General features: G+C 35.7%; 2 protein-coding genes across 2 annotated transcripts; one reads left to right on the top strand and one right to left on the bottom strand.

The window, feature by feature from the left end:
* The first annotated feature begins 1183 nt into the window (after nucleotides 1-1183).
* LOC128986834 (pancreatic triacylglycerol lipase-like) lies at nucleotides 1184-9133 on the top strand. The gene is made up of 7 exons (XM_054407389.1): nucleotides 1184-1292; nucleotides 2787-2940; nucleotides 3049-3194; nucleotides 3825-4079; nucleotides 7440-7631; nucleotides 7715-7862; nucleotides 8924-9133. Exons 1-7 carry the CDS (start codon nucleotides 1220-1222, stop codon nucleotides 8976-8978), a joined length of 1023 nt encoding a protein of 340 aa, XP_054263364.1. The 5' UTR covers nucleotides 1184-1219; the 3' UTR covers nucleotides 8979-9133.
* Nucleotides 9134-13745: 4612 nt separating this feature from the next.
* On the bottom strand, nucleotides 13746-16272 carry LOC128984288 (prothymosin alpha-A-like). The gene is made up of 2 exons (XM_054403593.1): nucleotides 16161-16272; nucleotides 13746-14044 (listed from the first exon to the last, which is right to left on the bottom strand). The coding sequence occupies exons 1-2, from the start codon at nucleotides 16270-16272 to the stop codon at nucleotides 13746-13748; spliced, it is 411 nt and encodes a 136-aa protein (XP_054259568.1).
* Between the last annotated feature and the right edge of the window lie 1785 nt (nucleotides 16273-18057).

Raw genomic sequence — 18057 nt, 5'->3', positions numbered from 1 at the left:
GTTTGAATAGGTTCCCATAAGCTGGATACCATCGAAATAGGTGGCAATATAATTTAGTATATAATAAATTTATTTTCAACAGGCAATTTTTCAAGAATATTTCTCCTTTAAACTTACCACTGATAACTTTTTTGGTGTAATTTTTTAAATCGTCAGTCTGGTAACGTTGCACAGCTTAGGTGGATTTAAGTTTCGCATTAGTATTATGTGGTGGGTTAGCGAAAAATTGATCAAGGTTGTTATGATTTACATATTTAACATGGAAGAATTTAAACTTTGTTAAATGCACAGGTGTGCTGCGATTGGGGTTTAAAATATTTGGACTTTTAAACAGTTAAATAGTTTTCTGTGCTGCACTCTGTGGAAACATTGTGGCGCTATTTGAAAATCATGACTAATACAGAATGTTGTAATTATTCAAACCTACAAAACAGCTGGTAAAAGTAAACATCTGCTTTTAAATTATATTTAGTTGTTAACATTGTAGTTCAAAAAGTCTGTCATTGGTCCACTTTTTTTCTACGCCAAAAATCCAAGCAAAACTAAGACTGTTATGAACTCAATTTTTTTGAAATGCTGAAATTTACATTTTTATAACAATATATAGTTTGTTAAAAGTAAAACAGAAAGGGTAGACAGTTGTTTGAAATAGCTACATTAATACTTTATGAAAAAGAGTAACCTAGACGCAGTTACTAATATTTTGCAAAAGTGGGTTCTAAGGACTGAAGTAATTGCCAACATATTGTGTGGTAATATGTTAAGCACAGGCTGACTCGATAACTTTTATTTTTTACAAATCGCGTGAAAGTTTATCGTACACATTACATAAAACAACGATAAAAAGCTCTGTCGTGTTTACTTTTGTTATCTAACAATTAACAGATAGGTTAAAGCCAATAGTGTAAGTATTGACCGTGTAAAGCCAGATATCGTAGCTATCACTAGGCTTAATGCCAGGATATACTTCTGCGGCTATGCAAATTAAATCTTACAATTTGGCAATCATATTAGCCAAAGTTGTAAATAAATCATAAAGTTATTAATTGATTAAAAAATAATTGCTCCAAAGATAACCTTGAGAAGTGTGACACTTAATCCATACTCAAGAGTCTAAGAATGTTGTAAATGAAATAATGCGATTGACTCGAGTGTAGCAAAAGGTATAAAACTGCTGAGCCACGGTTAGTTGCACAGTGTGACAAGAGTGGCGGTGACAATGGCCAAGTCGGTGATCGTTTTGAGCTTCCTTCTCACGGGTTACTGTCAAGGGTCCCCCCTTCCTCACAAAGGTAAGGGGATACAAACGTTATATAGTTATTGACTCGTATACACGACAACCTACCTTAGTCTAACATACATAAAGATAATACACAACAAAACCAGATAAATATAAATAATTATACTAAATTTGTTTCTAAAAAGAATTTTTGCGATATAATTCTAAATTTAACTACAAAAGTCGTTAAAAAACAAACAAACTTTATCAGCAAAGTGACGCATACTTGTCCCATTAACTTGTCAACAAAACTTACAATGGGTAAGCGGTGGGAGTAATGAGAAAGTGAAGTAACGAGTGGTGAGTAAGGAGAAAATCACAAACATTTCAATGACTTTTGAACCGTACATTTTACAGCGTTGAGGGTTGAACCATTTTTGTTGAAAAAATTTTTTTGCGTTACAAAGACCATGCTATATATATTTTAATCAGCTTTATTATTCTTTATCGTATGATGAGTGCAATCAAGTATACTATCAAGTGTTAGATTAAGGCGATACGGCTCATGTTGTGGTTGTATTAGTGATTGTATTGTTAGTAAAATAAATGACTAGCAACAGAATCCGGTGTGGTATAATACAACGGGTTCTAGAAGTAAAAAAATCAAACTTATTATTTACAAATATACGTGTATGAAGCCTTCAATTGACCTATTAATTAAATAAGTCGGTCAAGTAGAACTGTAGATTTAAAAAGTTTAACAAATTTATATCTAACTCAGTATTTTCTCACCACTATAAATTCGGAGGTTGCTGTGCTTTTAACAACATTTAAATGGTGGGAAAATCTACCAAAGTGGAAGGTGATATTCTGAAAGAGAATAACATTTCCTACAAATTACTTCATGTATTTATTAAAATACTTAATTAAAGAAGCGCCTAAACTTGAAGGTTACTTGATTACGGCTACAAAAAAAGAAACTTGAAAAACTCCGCTTTAATGTATTGTAACCAGTATTCTTGTGTTTAGTGAAATCTGAGGCTTACCTTAGGATCGAATTTATTTAATAGGAAAAAAAAAGAAACTTGAAAAACCCCCGTTTTAATGTATTGTAACCAGTATTCTTGTGTTTAGTTAAACCTTACAGGAGGTCTAGCCGTTATAATATATCTGTTACTATATTCACATGTTATGTACAAAGTCCAAACTGTCTTGCTATACCTGTAATCCTTAAGGCCTTACCTTGTGGAGACCTAGGTTTCTACGTCGAAACATTATCGCCAGTCCTTTGTCTCATAGGCTAGCTAAACTTTTAGTTTTCCAACTCATAATTGATATTGTCGAGGTTATTAATATAAAGGTTTTTAAATGTTATATGAAGCTACGTGTGCGTAAAAAACTAGTTTTTAAAAAGGAAACATTAATAGTTTACTTCTAAATTAAAATTTAAAGCCATATCTGTCGAAATTTGGTTGAGCGAGTTGCGCAGCAGCCTCCAAGAAATGTTTAGTAGAAACTAAAAATGGATTGACCTTTAATTTTCTCTGCTTATGTTGTGATTTGTCAGATGGATTGCTCCAGTACCACGAGAACATGACGTCGATGTGGATGGTCGACGACTACGGAAGACTCCGGCAGATCCAGCTGACGGCCAAGCCTCAACACAGTCAACGGCCATTAGTGAACGTACAAGACCACGTCTACTACTTCCTATACACCAGGTGGGTCTGCGGACACACAACAATACAATACAACAAATACATTAGAGAATTCGTTCATAACAAGGTTATCGATAATATGTACTAAAGCCGTGTTTATTCATATTTCAGGAAGTATAATAGCGCGTACCAACTGATCAGGGGCGACACTACGCGGCTCAAGTATTCCACTTTTAACCCTGAACGACCAACCAAAGTGGTAGTCCACGGTTTCTGGAGCAATTACCAGAGTGATGCTGTCCAAGTAATACGTGAAGGTAATCAATCACCTTGGACTATTGCTAGGCTACACAAACACTTTACAAAGTCGAAAAGTAATTAGCGAACGTTAAATTTCGACTTGCTATTTCGAAATTTAAACATGGAATGTAAAAAATTCGTTAAAATGTATTTTACATAATGTTAGAAACCTGTGATAAAACTAAAAAAGTATATGTTTGTATACATTTGATAACCATAGAATAAAATATACAACAATTGTATTAAATTATTATCTATTTGATTCATGACGAAAAAGTTCACAAGAATTGCGTCCTTCTCCAGTACTTTACAATACTTATCGTCAATTATGTTTAGAAAAAATATGTGAATTTCTTTCACGATAAAAAAATCGATTTTCTTTTGAGAAAAAATGAGTTTACACCGTTGTTGAGTTTTGGATTATAAATATTTAATCTGTTCATCTATTTTATTTATAACGAATAAGTTCACAAGAATTGCGTCCTTCTCCAGTACTTTACAATACTTATCGTCAATTATGTTTAGAAAAAATATGTGAATTTCTTTCACGATAAAAAAATCGATTTTCTTTTGAGAAAAAATGATTTTACACCGTTGTTGAGTTTTGGATAATAAATATTTAATCCGTTCAATGTGGTGGTTCACAGCCTATCTGAACGCCGGAAGTGACGTGAACGTGATAGGTGTCGACTGGAGCTATCTATCGGCTGGACCGTGGTACCTGGAGGCGGCAAGTAACACAGAGCCTGTCGGCCAACAGATCGCTCTGATGATAGATTTCCTGGTGTCCACGACCGGCGTTGACGTGTCCAACATTCACCTGCTGGGTCACAGTCTCGGCGCGCACGTCTCTGCGTTCGCAGCCAATAAAGTGACGTCTGGAAGGATAACGAGGATTACAGGTATAGCAAGACAGTTTGGACTTTGTACATAACATGTGAATATAGTAACAGATATATTATAACGGCTGGACCTTTTACAGGTCTAGCCATGACACGCAATCAGATGGATTCAGGTAAAAATTCAGGTATAAATTAAATTAAATTTAATTTAAACGATAATAAACTTGAAACAGACTTAGCACTATCTTCCATTTTATCAGAAATTGAAAATGTGCCAAACGAACTTAAAAGGCCCCACAGTGATGCATGTTCATTATCACCGCAAAATACAAAAAACGATTCATTCAGAAAAAACTAGATATAGCCCGCACAATAAAGGACCCTTCGAGGTCATCATTATGAAAGAGGATAAGACCAAAATAAGCCCTTTCACAATAGGAAAATTGCTCAAATCAAATAACAAAATCAACTCAGTAAGATCTGGTCTTAATGTAACTATTACATGCCGAAACTACAAATCCGCCGATGATCTATTGTTTTGTAGTACTCTAAAAGGATGTCAGGTAGTTATACCTAGACTAAAAATACACTCTGTTGGAGTAATTAACATGGATCCAGATATCTCTGAGGACGAGTTCCCCGCTGATGCAGTTAGCGGATTTCCTTTTGTCACTGCTGATACAATCAAAAGAAAGCTAAATGAGGATTTTAAAGATACATACTTCATGAAAATTATATTTAACTCAAATTTTCTACCAAAAGAGGTTAAATTAAATCTTGTAATAGAGGTGGAACCATACATCATTCCAGTGAAGCAATGCTTCAGGTGTTTTCTTATGGTCATGTAGCCTACATGCCCCTACATTAAAACTCGTATTTGCAGAAATTGCTGTGAAAATTGCCACAATGTTGATTGTATCAGTATCGTTAAATGCGTCCACTGCAACAAAACACAGCAGTACTTAAAAAAAAATGCCCCGAGTACATCCGACAACTTAATATTAAAAATGATATGAGTATTAACTGACTGGACTATTTCACCGCAAGCAAACGGTCCACCTACAAATCAAATAACCAACATAAACACAATTTAATACGAGTAATATCCTACTCACAAGCGGCTAAATTTGGAATAAACACCAGAGACACAGAAGACTTTCCTGCCCTAAATAAAAAAATATTATTTAGGCAGTCTAAAAGAGAAAAAAATTTTAGAATAACGCATGGCCAGTTACACACAACCAATATGAGATACTCAGTAACCTTGAAGAAGAAAAAGTTAGGCCTACTCAACACTCAAACAGTAAAAAAAAGAATGATATTGCACCTGGAGTGGATAATATAGCATATTCTCTCTATATATACATATATCTGAAATAAATAAGCAACTTCCGCCATCTTCGTATTTCAGATATATATGTTAAACTCGCCTTTGGCTCGCTGGGGGCTCCGCCCCCAGGCCCCCTAGCTGTTAGTCGTCATTAGTAGATTAGAGTTTAGTTTGTACAATGCAGTCAGTGAAACAGTCAATATTACGTTACATAAAAACAATTTTAGGAATTATTACAAGAGGTTGGCAAGGTAATTTCAAGCTCCAACTTAAAAAACCCTTAAAAAATCTATTTTAAAGTTGCTGAAATAGAGTATGATAGTAAAGTATTTTTACAACTGAGTTTTTGGTCAAACGAAGTGATAATACAATTGGGGTTGTAATAGCGAAAATCGATATAGAAGTAATAACCATCTCACGAACATATTATAGTAGATTGATAAGTTTAACAGTAAAGTATTATTATGAAGTATATAGATTATAGTAAATAAGTTATTTTTGTTTCCCTGTCGGTTAGCCACAAACTGTATGGCATATCCAGTTCCGCCACGAGGAGGCAGGAAACGTCGGAACCATATTTACAATTACTTATAAATGTACAAGTTAGTAAACTTTTGTATAAGATTGATTAGTATGTCGATTGATAAGTGAATACGTTGATAATAGTAAAGTATCATATTAAATAAATAGATTATAGTAGATATTCATGTATTTATTTATGAAAATAGATCAAGTAATGTTTGTTTTCCTGTCGGTTAGCCATAAAATTTATGGCATATCCAGTTCCACCACGGGAAGGCCAGGAAACGTCGGAACCATATTTACAATTATTTACAAATGTACAAGTTAGTAAACTTTACTAACTACTTTATACAACAACGGAGACTTTGGATAAGGCAGGCCCCCTATCGTACTGCCGATGTTGTCAAGTCACAACGGGGAGTTTTGATTAAGCAGATCCCCTAGCCTACTGCTAATGTCAAATCAGGTTTAGAGAAGGAGATCGCCATATACGACATATATCTGAAATAAATAAGCAACTTCCGCCATCTTCGTATTTCAGATATATATGTTAAATAAGGTAGGGCTCAATACACTTCCTTGGGGAATCCCTCTATTTGTAAGCCTAGAGTGACTATGTTCTGGAAAGAATAAGGATGAATTTGTTTGGTATTCCGAATTTGTACATTTTGATTAGTAGATTAGGTATACAGGGTTAGTAAAAAGAGTGGAGACCCCCTGTTATTTTTTTAACGGCTCATACTAGAAAAACTAAACTCGGCACACCCTTATGGCATGTTATGAAGTACTTTTTGGGCATAACCGCCACTTGGTGTACACCCCCAAAATGGAAGATTTTTAGGGACACTCAAATATTTCAACTATAAAGACCCATCGAGTGACCCATCATTTTGAAGGTCCTGGTAAAAGAAAACCAACAACGCAAACTAGAGGTCTCTATCTCAATTCAGTAAAAGTGGCAGCCAATTGAAATTCTCAGAAGTTAAATTTAACTTACAGCTTTCCATGTCTGGAGACCCCTGTAAATTTTGTAACGGCACACACTAGGAAAACTAAACTCTACACACCTTTTTGGCATGTTATGAAGTACTTTTTTAAGCCTAATAGCCACTTGGTTCCCAAACCCAAAATAGGGTATTAAGTTGTCTTACGTTTGTTAAATTTTTTATTTTGAATTGAAATAATAAATTTAATCCAAATTAAGTTACCGGCTAAAAAGTCAAAGTGAAATTGTTTGTTCGGACATTGATAAGCCGTTGTAGAAATTACATTAGCATGGTAAAATATCCTCCAGGCCAAGTTATTTAATCGTCTGCAAAAGTTAGCCCCTTCGTCCACTTGTAGCTTCAATTGGTTTGTACACACATAAAATCGTACATATTGTCTAACTTTTCCGTTTAAGGTTTTGTGAAATAATTGCAGGAACTCGACAAATTGTACTTAAAACTAAATACGATACCTTCACACAGTAATAATTTTACAAATCATTATATACAAAACTATGCGTTAAGACATATCGCACAAGAATGAAAACATTGTATTGATTAATTAGGCTGTGTTGAATCCAGGATTAGACCCGGCATTGCCGCTGTTCTCCAGTAGACCTCCTGAGAGTCGCCTCGACCCCACGGACGCCGACCTGGTCGACTGCATCCACACCTGTGGCGGATACTTGGGCTTTTGGCAACCTTTGTGCTCCCTGGACTTCTATCCGAATGGTGGCACCGCCTCACAACCCGGCTGCCATTGGGATCTCTTAGGTAAGAATCCGGTCGAGAAGGTTCTACTTAAGTTTGATAACATTTCACAGCAGCTATATCTCATACCTGGTGTTTTGTGACAGGGGCTTGCAGCCACGGGAGGTCGTACAGGTACTACTCGGTGTCTGTTACCTCGCAGTTCGTCGCCCGAGCCTGCGCCTCTCTGGACGAGGTACAGCGAGGTCGTTGTAGCGGTCACGTCGGCGTCATGGGCGACCCTGCCCCCACCACGTCAGTAACTTTTTATTAACTATGCACTTTCGTGAGCACGATTGAATACCTGATAGAATATTGCATAAATGTTTCTCAATAGAATGTAAACAGGAAAATAATTACGGTAAGCCCAAATATATTTTTAGCTCGTTTATAAATTTTTATGACAGTCGGAAGGTAAAATACCCCCGCAGCAGCAAATCCAAAGTAAGCGAATTTCAATTTGTGTGTGATTGGATTATTTACTAAAGTTGTTTTTTTCATAAACAAGACATATTTAACCCTCATTAAAAAAAACATTTGATTTCACGAGTGCTTAGGTTTGCTGCTTTGGGGAAGGTAAAAGTGTAATTGACCGAATATCTGTAGTATAGGATGAAATACCTCTCCCACCCTACACCTCTAAGCCAACTTTAATCAATATCGGAATAATTTCTCCGATATTATCGCGTTCATGGATGTATTAATCAGAGACACACTACGTGAGTCACATTTCGCTCGACCAGGCAACATCGTGGCAACAATGCACAGGAGTTCTAAGCAGGCGATGGCGACTGCAAAATAATTTGCATGAATGACAAAAACATCAGAAAATTCATTCTGAAGAAATCATTCTGAAAACATTCGAACTGCTGTATAAAAATTAAATAAAGTTGGCTCAGAACTTAACAACAATGGTCTTTTGGACCGTCTGTTGGTTGCCTTGTTGAAAAATATTAAGAAGAATGCATATTATTTAAATAGCGTTATACGAATGGCTTTACTAGAAGATTAGGTTGGATATAATTTTAATTTACAATAAAAATCTAAGGAGAAATACTTTTAATTAAAAGAGAAGTTTTAGAACACAAATTTATTTGCACCGGTGTAAATGGATACCACTTGTCAGTTTAAGACCCAATCTCAATGAGCGAAGCGAGCGAATAATAGGTACAGTAGTAAAATATATTACGACTTGTAATATAAGGTAGTTGAAGTAAATTATTATAATGAAGTAATGATTTTCCCTAATGAAAAAAGAACATTTGAAAATATTGATTGAGAACTTGTTTGAATAAATAACAACTGTATTTTTTCAGGAAGCCGGGCTTGTACTACTTAGAGACTACAAGTGACTACCCATATACAGTATAAAAACCTAAACCTTTTCATTACATTTGTGATGTTTATTGAAAATATTTCAAATGATTCACGTTCTACGATAGAATCTAATGTGGTTGTAATCCTAACCATGCATATTATCATGTATATAATATTTTACTTTTGTATTAAACATGTATATTGACTAATTGTAGTTTTAATCGCCCCAAAGGATTATTCGATCTTCGGATATTTTTATACTTAGTGAAATTTAGTTTCATAAGAATTTCGATAGATAACAAAATACATAATACATAATAAGAGCTTAGTCTGCAGGTTTGCAACGGCGGGGGTATTTTCTTTCTAGAATTCATTTTGGGTTCCCTTTCTCACATTAGAGGCTCTGGTTAAAGGGAAGTAGCAAATCAAATTCAGAAAGTATGCTACAGTTTGCAAGGTCCTTAATCTTAAGCGTCAAGTAAACTGGTTAATGCGGCACCTCGACCATGTTTTAAATGACAGTGGAAACTTAACAGACTTCTTGAATCTACTCTTAAACTAACAAAAGTTAGGAGAAAGAAGAAGGGAAACGTGTAGTCACTAGCGTGGATAAACTTCCAAAGGCTTGCAAAAATAGATTACCAATATCATGGGAAAAATACAAAGGCTTGAAGGAATGATGTGTTTTAAGAGTCATTCCAGTAGACTTTCATCAATTTTATGAAAATCATCCTCATGGTGAGAGGGTTTCTTTAAGAGCGAAGAAAAGTAGAGCTTCCAGAGATGCGAAAAAACAGAAAGTGGACATACAAAAGAGTAATAAGGAAAAATGTAATGTAGGCTTACATTGTTTGGAATGATAATGAGTGCCTTTTTAATTAACCCTTTATTCCCAAGCTTATGTAGTAGGGCGAATACGCCAAATGTTTCACTTACGTTATGGTAAATGGGCGAATATCAAGTATTTTCTCATTAAAAACTGTTGTCATCCTTATAAAAGGCTATTTTACTCTCATTATGTTATTTAAAAGAGACGAACATTTTTGTTACTTCCAATAAATATGAAAACTTTATAATTTTGTTTAGTTTATCCTCACATCACACATCAGTGTGTTGTGTGGCTGATGTATTGTCTTATTATTATTATTAAGTGGAGATGATTATTGTCTTATCCTTCTAGTCTCTGTGCTGTATGTTCGAGTGGTATCAACAATTGAAGATTGATTCAATACACTAACCTAAACAGCACAGAGTTTGGAGGAGAATTTGCTATATAAGTTTCCTCCACAATAGTTTGGACATGCAAACCTCTATCAGAAAACTGACCTTTTGTTGGACTTTCACTTGGTTTTACATAACCGAATATAAACATGGAAGCGAAAGCTAAAGCAGCCGAAGTTCAAGAAGAAATTCCAGACGAAACATTATAAGTGGGTAGCATATTATTGCCATTAACCTATGAGGAAGGGAATAACGTTGATGTAACTGACCTCTTAAGTGGCGTTGCTGAATTACTTCCATTGGAAGATGAAGCTGAGGTATACGAACACTTTTTAGGAGACCTTCTTGGGAAAAACTTAATATAGCAAAACACCAAAAGAAGAATCAAGAAGAGAAAAGGCATTTATTTATACTCTGAGCACTCCTGATGGAGAGAAAAAAACTAAATAAATAAATGGTGAAATTTTACATTGAAAAATATGACATAATAATACTACAACAGAGTCATAAATTGAAAACACATTGAGTGTCTTACTCTTAGACATCTCAATCAGATCACAGACAAACTGTATGAGGAGGACGAATAAAAATTATTCACTATTAAACCCTGATTAATAATTAAAAAAAGAGTTTTTTTCATGCAAAGAGATCAAACACGAGGTACACTTGATTAAATCTAAACACTGTAAAATTTAATACCGTAGATCGGGGTGACTTTGTGCCAGGTGAAATTGTGACAACCTGTTTTGTTTTGGTTATTTAAATCTCCCGCCAAAACGAATGGTCATAGAAACCACTGCCACTGGTTAAAATCATCGTGATTCGTGCTGCAACCTGGTGGCTATTCAGTGAAGTTCTACTGCAACTCCATGTGTAGAGTACACAAACGTATTTCACAAGTTGGATTTTGTTTGTTTTTGAAAAACTCCCAAACTTTGTATTGTCAAGCTCAACACGCTGATTGGATGATAAATTCAGGTAAATGTAAATATTACATAGATATGGTTTTGTTTTCAGATATAACATACATAGAAATACCAGACAAAAGAACCAGGTTCAAGACAAAAGAATATATACAAAGAAATGCAGATAGTGCCACTAGTACCTTCCCCCCTAAATCGCCTGGTGGTCAACCCATTTTCACCCGAGAAGAAGAGGAACGATTTGTAGCTCATGCAGTGACAATGTCAACATTTCGTTTTCCTATGACAGCATTTGCTTTATGATGTACCGTCAAGGCCTTTTTAAACAGATCAGGAAGAGTTGTAAAAAAGTTCAAAAATAACTTACCTGGCAAAAAATGGGCAGTAAGTTTTATTAAGAGATACAATAAAATAATCTCAAAAACATAACATACTCTAGAGCTGCAACTGATGAAGCCATTATTGGAGACTTCTTTTCCAAATTAGAAGACGAGTTAAAAGATATTCCTCCCTCAAACGTTTGGAACTATGATGAGACCAACTTGGTCGACGACCCCGGAGCTAAAAAAGTCATCACAAGGCGTGGGGCTAAGTATCCTGAGCGGATAAGAAATTCATCCAAGGCCTGCACTTCAATTATGGTCTGCAGAAATGCTGCAGGAGAGTTGGCTCGTGTTTATGTCAATTATAAAGCTGAAAAGATGTGGTCAACATGGACTGAAAACGGCCCATTAGGAGCCCGTTATAACCGAACTAAATCTGGGTGGTTCGACCACAATGTATTTGAAGACTGGTTCATTTCATTGATGCTCCCAATTTTAAAGAATCAGGAAGGTACTAAAGTAATAATTGGGGATAATTTGTCCTCACATATTAATTTAGAAGTACTCCGTCAGTGTGAAGCCCATGATATCAAGTTCATCGCATTGCCTCCAAACGCAACACATTTGCTGGAACCCCTTGATGTTGCCGTTTTTCGACCATTGAAGATTAAATGGAGAAACACATTGGATAACTGGAAGCAAACTCTTTCTGGAAATAATTGTAGAAATATCCCATAGGACGAATTCCCTCGACTTCTCAAACAACTATTTATGGATATGGAGCCAAACATGAAGGCGAACCTGATATCTGGCTTTCGTAAGACAGGCCTCGTACCTTTGAACAAACAAGTGATACTGTCTAGACTCCCTACTACAACGATTGTTGAAAGTCTTTCCAGCCTAACCAGTTGCGTTAGTGACACCTTCCTGGAAGAGTTGAAAAGCCGGGGAGATGAAGTGACGAAACCCCAAGATACCGATAAGAAGAAAAGAAGGAAGAGGTTGAATGTTCCGGCTGGAAAAAGTATATTAGCGGCAGATGTAACAGAGATCATAGAAAATGAAAAAAAAACAGAGAAAGAAGAAAAGAGATTAGCAAAGAAAAAAGGAAAGAATAAAGAGAAAAAAATAAGTCCCAAAAAGGCAAGAAGAAAGATAAAATAGAGGAAGATGACACCGATATCAGCGATTTTTTTTTTTCACTTCAAGATTCTGACGACAGTCTAAATTTAGCAGATCTAATTCAAGAAGAAGGGGATGACTTTGAAGAAATTCTCTGTGAGACTCCAAGCCCCAAAAGAAGCAGTAATCTTCAGAAAAAAACCTCAGACGATGTTGCTCGTTTGCTACAACCATCAACAAGTACAAGCGACAAAGAGCCAGTAGTTTACCATGTAGACCAATAGTGGTCAACTTTGAAGGCAAACTTTACCCGGGTATAATAACAGAAATGAGAGGATATGAAAAATTCAAGATTTCTGTAATGACACAGTCATATAAACATTGAAAATGGCCCTCTAAGCCAGACGAGATTTCGTATTCAAAAGAAGAGGTCCTGTATCCTATCAAACCTCCCAGACTCATGAAGAAAGGGATTTTCCATATTCCCGGACTTCAGCAAATGTAAAATATTGCTTTTTTCTTGTAAAAAGTGTTCTTAATAAAATGTAGTGGGCAATAAAATGTAGCTGTAAAAGTTTTATTTTCCTATGTATTTTATGCATATGTTATACATGTCACAAAGTCACCCCACCTCGTGTGCTGAGTTTGTGACAAACTATTTATTTTTTTATAAATATATTTCACTAGTGCTTTAATTAGCCACAATTGTAAGTTTGAACTCTTTGAAATGGATACTCCATCTGTATTTAGATTAAGAGTTATATCGTATGACGATAAACTCATAGTTTCTTTTAGTTCCCGATATTTTTTGCTGCATAAAACATCATATATCCTAATCGGTTCTTCTTGGTTCACCATTATTTCATACAGGTTACGGTTCAGAAATAAATTAGATATGCACGTTTCAACTGATAGAGTTACAAAGTTGCCTCTTTCAAAAGAGTTGCAAACCTGACAACAACCTTCATTTTGGCTTTGCTCCCATAAATAGCTTGTACAGTTAGAACAGAATTAATGTATTTGAGGTTTGAAATAAGTTGTCAGTTGTTCCAAGTATTTCATTAGTCTGTACTTTGTTGAGGGCAGATTGTGTGGTTTAGGACATATTTCTACGATTAGTTTTGGAGTATCTTCAAAACATGACTTGGTGAGTTTGTGTTTTGCATAAATTTCTAAAAAGCAAGTTAAAAACATACCAACTGAATGGGAACTATTTTTGTACATTGGTAAATTTAAAAAAAATCACTCCCCATAGCTGTAGTCTCATTTAATTGTTGTTCTCTTTCATGATGGTCGTCCAACAAAAATTCAACATCAGATGCATCATCATTATCATCTTCATTACCACCTCCATCATCATCAGTGATACTATCTTGGGTTCTATACACCTCATCATCATCATCAGTGTTATCCCCATAATCATCCTCATCATCACTTTCATCCTCTTCATCATATTGTGGTTGTTTGTTTTGTATGGTACCGTCATCATTTTCTTCAGTTGGTTGTTGACAGTTGGAAGGGCCAGGTTGTTCTATACCATTATGAGCACCACCACATGATTTACTTTATCTTATTCTGCAAAATGTCCTATAAGGTACACCCTGTAAAAAAAACACACATGAAAGCATGAGTTTACAAAATTGAAACAAATATAACAATAAAATCTAAGTTCTTACCGTCAACGCAATCAGGAGTAATATTCCACTACGGCCGTTTCGGAGATGACTCCATCGTCAGGTGCGTAGTGGTACACTAAACTATAGTCTTGTCACATTTAACACGAGTTTTCTTCATTTGCATTGCGTCAGGGGGTGAATAAATAATACACATATATTTACAGGACGGACACACGAAAACACGAATACACGAAAACATTTAGAGCACGTGCACGGCTTGAAAACTGACGACCGACTGTTCAATCCTGGTCACTGCAGGAGTTACGTGGATGACTGGAACAGCTGATAACACGGTGTGCCAACCTTATCTACACAAATTAATACTTTCCTGTTTGATTTCCATTATTCTCTCAAAAATTGGATTGGCAGCTGAATTTGTTTGGGAGTTAATTACTAAGTTGGGTTCTATGGCTGTACTGCTGTAGATATGGAAATTTTCGATGCAATTAAGTTTGTGACTTTTATTGCCAATATGTAGTATTTCTAAACTGTTGATGTCGGAATAATCATGGCAATACTGTTGAATATGTTCGGCATAATTTGAAGTAGGGTTGGGTTTCTTAATGGCGCTTATGTGCTCTTTATATCTGGTTTTAAAGCACCTACCAGTCTGTCCAATATAATACGAGTCACATTCTCCACACTTAAGTTTGTAAACACCTGGCTTTTCCAACAATGGTGTATTCCTGTGTCGAGGAGCAGACAGCTTACGTTGGAGGCTATTACTGGTTCTGTAAGCAACTGAATAATTGTGTCTACTAAAAGGACGGGTTGCTAAACGTTGGTTTAGTTTACAGAACTCTAACGTGACGTATTTTTTATCATCCTTATCGGCTTTATTGTTGACTTTTTTCTTGACTCTCCTGTGCAGTTTATCAATTAATTCTGTGCTGTATCCGTTATTCAAAGCAATGTACTTTATGGTGTTTAATTCACGGCTATAGTTCTCTTCATTTAGAGGGATATTAACCAATCTGTGTAGCATGGAGTTATAGGCTGCGATCTTGTGGGATTGGGGGTGATTAGAACTGTTGTGGATGGTTGTATCTGTGCTAGTGGGTTTCCTGTAGATGTTAAAAAGGTGTTTATTGTCCGATTTGGTTATTGTCAAGTCAAGAAAGTTAATTGAAGCATTTTTCTCGTGTTCTGTAGTGAATTTAAGCCTGGGATGGATGTTATTAAGGTATTTTCCAAACAAATCAATTTGTCTATTGTTGCCTTTGAATAAACAAAGCACATCATCAACATATCGGTGCCAGTAAACGATCTTTCCTTTGTGCGCATTAATGTCGGCCAATATGCGCTGGTGTTCTAAGTTGTCAAGGAAGATTTCAGATAAAATTGATGATAAGGGCGAACCCATAGCTAATCCTTGTTCTTGTAGATAATATTTGCCGTTGAACTCAAAATAATTCTGTTTAAGTATAACTCTTAAAAGTGATACTAACTCAGCTATTTTATCATTTTCCAGAGATCCCTTGGTTCTTACATATTGTTCAACTAAGTCAATGGTTTCATCAATTGGCACACTTGTGTACAAGTTGGTTACATCAAATGATACAAACTGTGCGTGGGACGGAATATTTATGGTTCTGATCTCGTTAACTAAATGTGTGCTGTTCTTAACGCTGCAATTAGCTTTGAATTCAATGTTGTTTCGAATAATTTTGTCTATAAGCTTGCATAAATTGTAGGACGATGCATTAATAAAATTAACTAAAGGTCTGATCGGAATATTCTCCTTATGTATTTTTGGAAGCCCGCGCATTTTTGGAGCACTGGGGTTCATGACCTTGACCTGTCTCTTCTGATTAACATTAAGGAGGTGTTTACATTTATTAATAGCTCTATTGACTTCACTATGATACTGTTTGGTTGGATCTTTGGTTAAGCTAGTTATGTCGTTTGCTGCAATAAAATTATCTACTTTAAGAGTGTATTCGTTCTTATCTAAAACTACGACCGTATTACCTTTATCGGCCTTAGTGACAATGGCCTCATTGAGGTCAACCTTATCTTTTAAGCTTCTTAAGGCTGACAAGTCATTCTTAGCTTCATTTGAAAGCTTATCAATGCTGACCATAGTATGATTTCGTTGATTTATTTTATTAATGATCTCGTATCTAATTGGGTTTTGTTTATCATATTTTACTGTTTCAACACAACTCTCAATCTCTAAAAGGGAGTCAACCAGATCGTGTTTCGGTTTATGATGGAAGTTATATTTAAGACCTTTATTAAGTAAAGCTGTTTCTTGCTGGTTAAATTCGATTGATGTTAAGTTTACTATTCTTGGATGAAATTTGTGAGGACATGAGATAACTTTGGCTGTGTCATTTTTTACTTTAATTAAATTATCAAGCTTCTTAAGCTGGGTTAATCTTTTTTCTCTAATGATGGGTCTTATCCAATCGTCAACAGCATTGATAACAATTCCAAAACAGTGTCGATACAGGTTAGACAAATCCAAATGAATCTTTAGGACTTCTTTTGTTAAACGGTCTTTTTTACCGTACAGTTGCCTTATTTCTTCCTTAAGCCAAGCTTTTTTACCTATATGCACTGCTCTTTCTGCAGCTGGTGTATTTGTGTTTGTAGAGATATTGATATACTTTGGAAACAGTGTATTATTCATACAAAACTTGTTAAAGGCTATATTGAGCTTAGTTTCTTCGATTTTTAGTTTAGTGTACTTGAACTTTGCCACGGTGGATTGACTGTCCAAAATCATATTCTTGAGTGTGGCAGATTGCGTGAAAATATAATAAAATCTAAGTTCTTACCGTCAACGCAATCAGGAGTAATATTCCACTACGGCCGTTTCGGAGATGACTCCATCGTCAGGTGCGTAGTGGTACACTAAACTATAGTCTTGTCACATTTAACACGAGTTTTCTTCATTTGCATTGCGTCAGGGGGTGAATAAATAATACACATATATTTACAGGACGGACACACGAAAACACGAATACACGAAAACATTTAGAGCACGTGCACGGCTTGAAAACTGACGGCTTGTTGACTGACTGTTCAATCCTGGTCACTGCAGGAGTTACGTGGATGACTGGAACAGCTGATAACACGGTGTGCCAACCTTATCTACTCAAATTAATACTTTCCTGTTTGATTTCCATTATTCTCTCAAAAATTGGATTGGCAGCTGAATTTGTTTGGGAGTTAATTACTAAGTTGGGTTCTATGGCTGTACTGCTGTAGATATGGAAATTTTCGATGCAATTAAGTTTGTGACTTTTATTGCCAATATGTAGTATTTCTAAACTGTTGATGTCGGAATAATCATGGCAATACTGTTGAATATGTTCGGCATAATTTGAAGTAGGGTTGGGTTTCTTAATGGCGCTTATGTGCTCTTTATATCTGGTTTTAAAGCACCTACCAGTCTGTCCAATATAATACGAGTCACATTCTCCACACTTAAGTTTGTAAACACCTGGCTTTTCCAACAATGGTGTATTCCTGTGTCGAGGAGCAGACAGCTTACGTTGGAGGCTATTACTGGTTCTGTAAGCAACTGAATAATTGTGTCTACTAAAAGGACGGGTTGCTAAACGTTGGTTTAGTTTACAGAACTCTAACGTGACGTATTTTTTATCATCCTTATCGGCTTTATTGTTGACTTTTTTCTTGACTCTCCTGTGCAGTTTATCAATTAATTCTGTGCTGTATCCGTTATTCAAAGCAATGTACTTTATGGTGTTTAATTCACGGCTATAGTTCTCTTCATTTAGAGGGATATTAACCAATCTGTGTAGCATGGAGTTATAGGCTGCGATCTTGTGGGATTGGGGGTGATTAGAACTGTTGTGGATGGTTGTATCTGTGCTAGTGGGTTTCCTGTAGATGTTAA

This window comes from Macrosteles quadrilineatus, unplaced genomic scaffold (assembly GCF_028750875.1).
Source record: "Macrosteles quadrilineatus isolate MER2022 unplaced genomic scaffold, UCM_ALF_1.0 Scaffold_2__2_contigs__length_208266976, whole genome shotgun sequence".
Classification (NCBI taxonomy): Eukaryota; Metazoa; Arthropoda; class Insecta; order Hemiptera; family Cicadellidae; genus Macrosteles; species Macrosteles quadrilineatus.
Note: the sequence above shows the minus strand (reverse complement) of the source record. Positions and strands in the feature narration are given on the sequence as shown.

Bases quoted from the DNA above. Each gene is read 5' to 3' on its own strand.
- LOC128986834 (XM_054407389.1), top strand. From the start codon at position 1,220: ATGGCCAAGTCGGTGATCGTTTTGAGCTTCCTTCTCACGGGTTACTGT. The intron at 4,080-7,439 runs GTATAGCAAGAC...TGTTGAATCCAG, and splicing joins AAGGATAACGAGGATTACAG to GATTAGACCCGGCATTGCCG. The intron at 7,632-7,714 runs GTAAGAATCCGG...GTTTTGTGACAG, and splicing joins CTGCCATTGGGATCTCTTAG to GGGCTTGCAGCCACGGGAGG.
- LOC128984288 (XM_054403593.1), bottom strand. From the start codon at position 16,272: ATGGTCAGCATTGATAAGCTTTCAAATGAAGCTAAGAATGACTTGTCA. The intron at 14,045-16,160 runs GTAATACGGTCG...ATAATGGTATAG, and splicing joins TGTCACTAAGGCCGATAAAG to AACAACCTGGCCCTTCCAAC.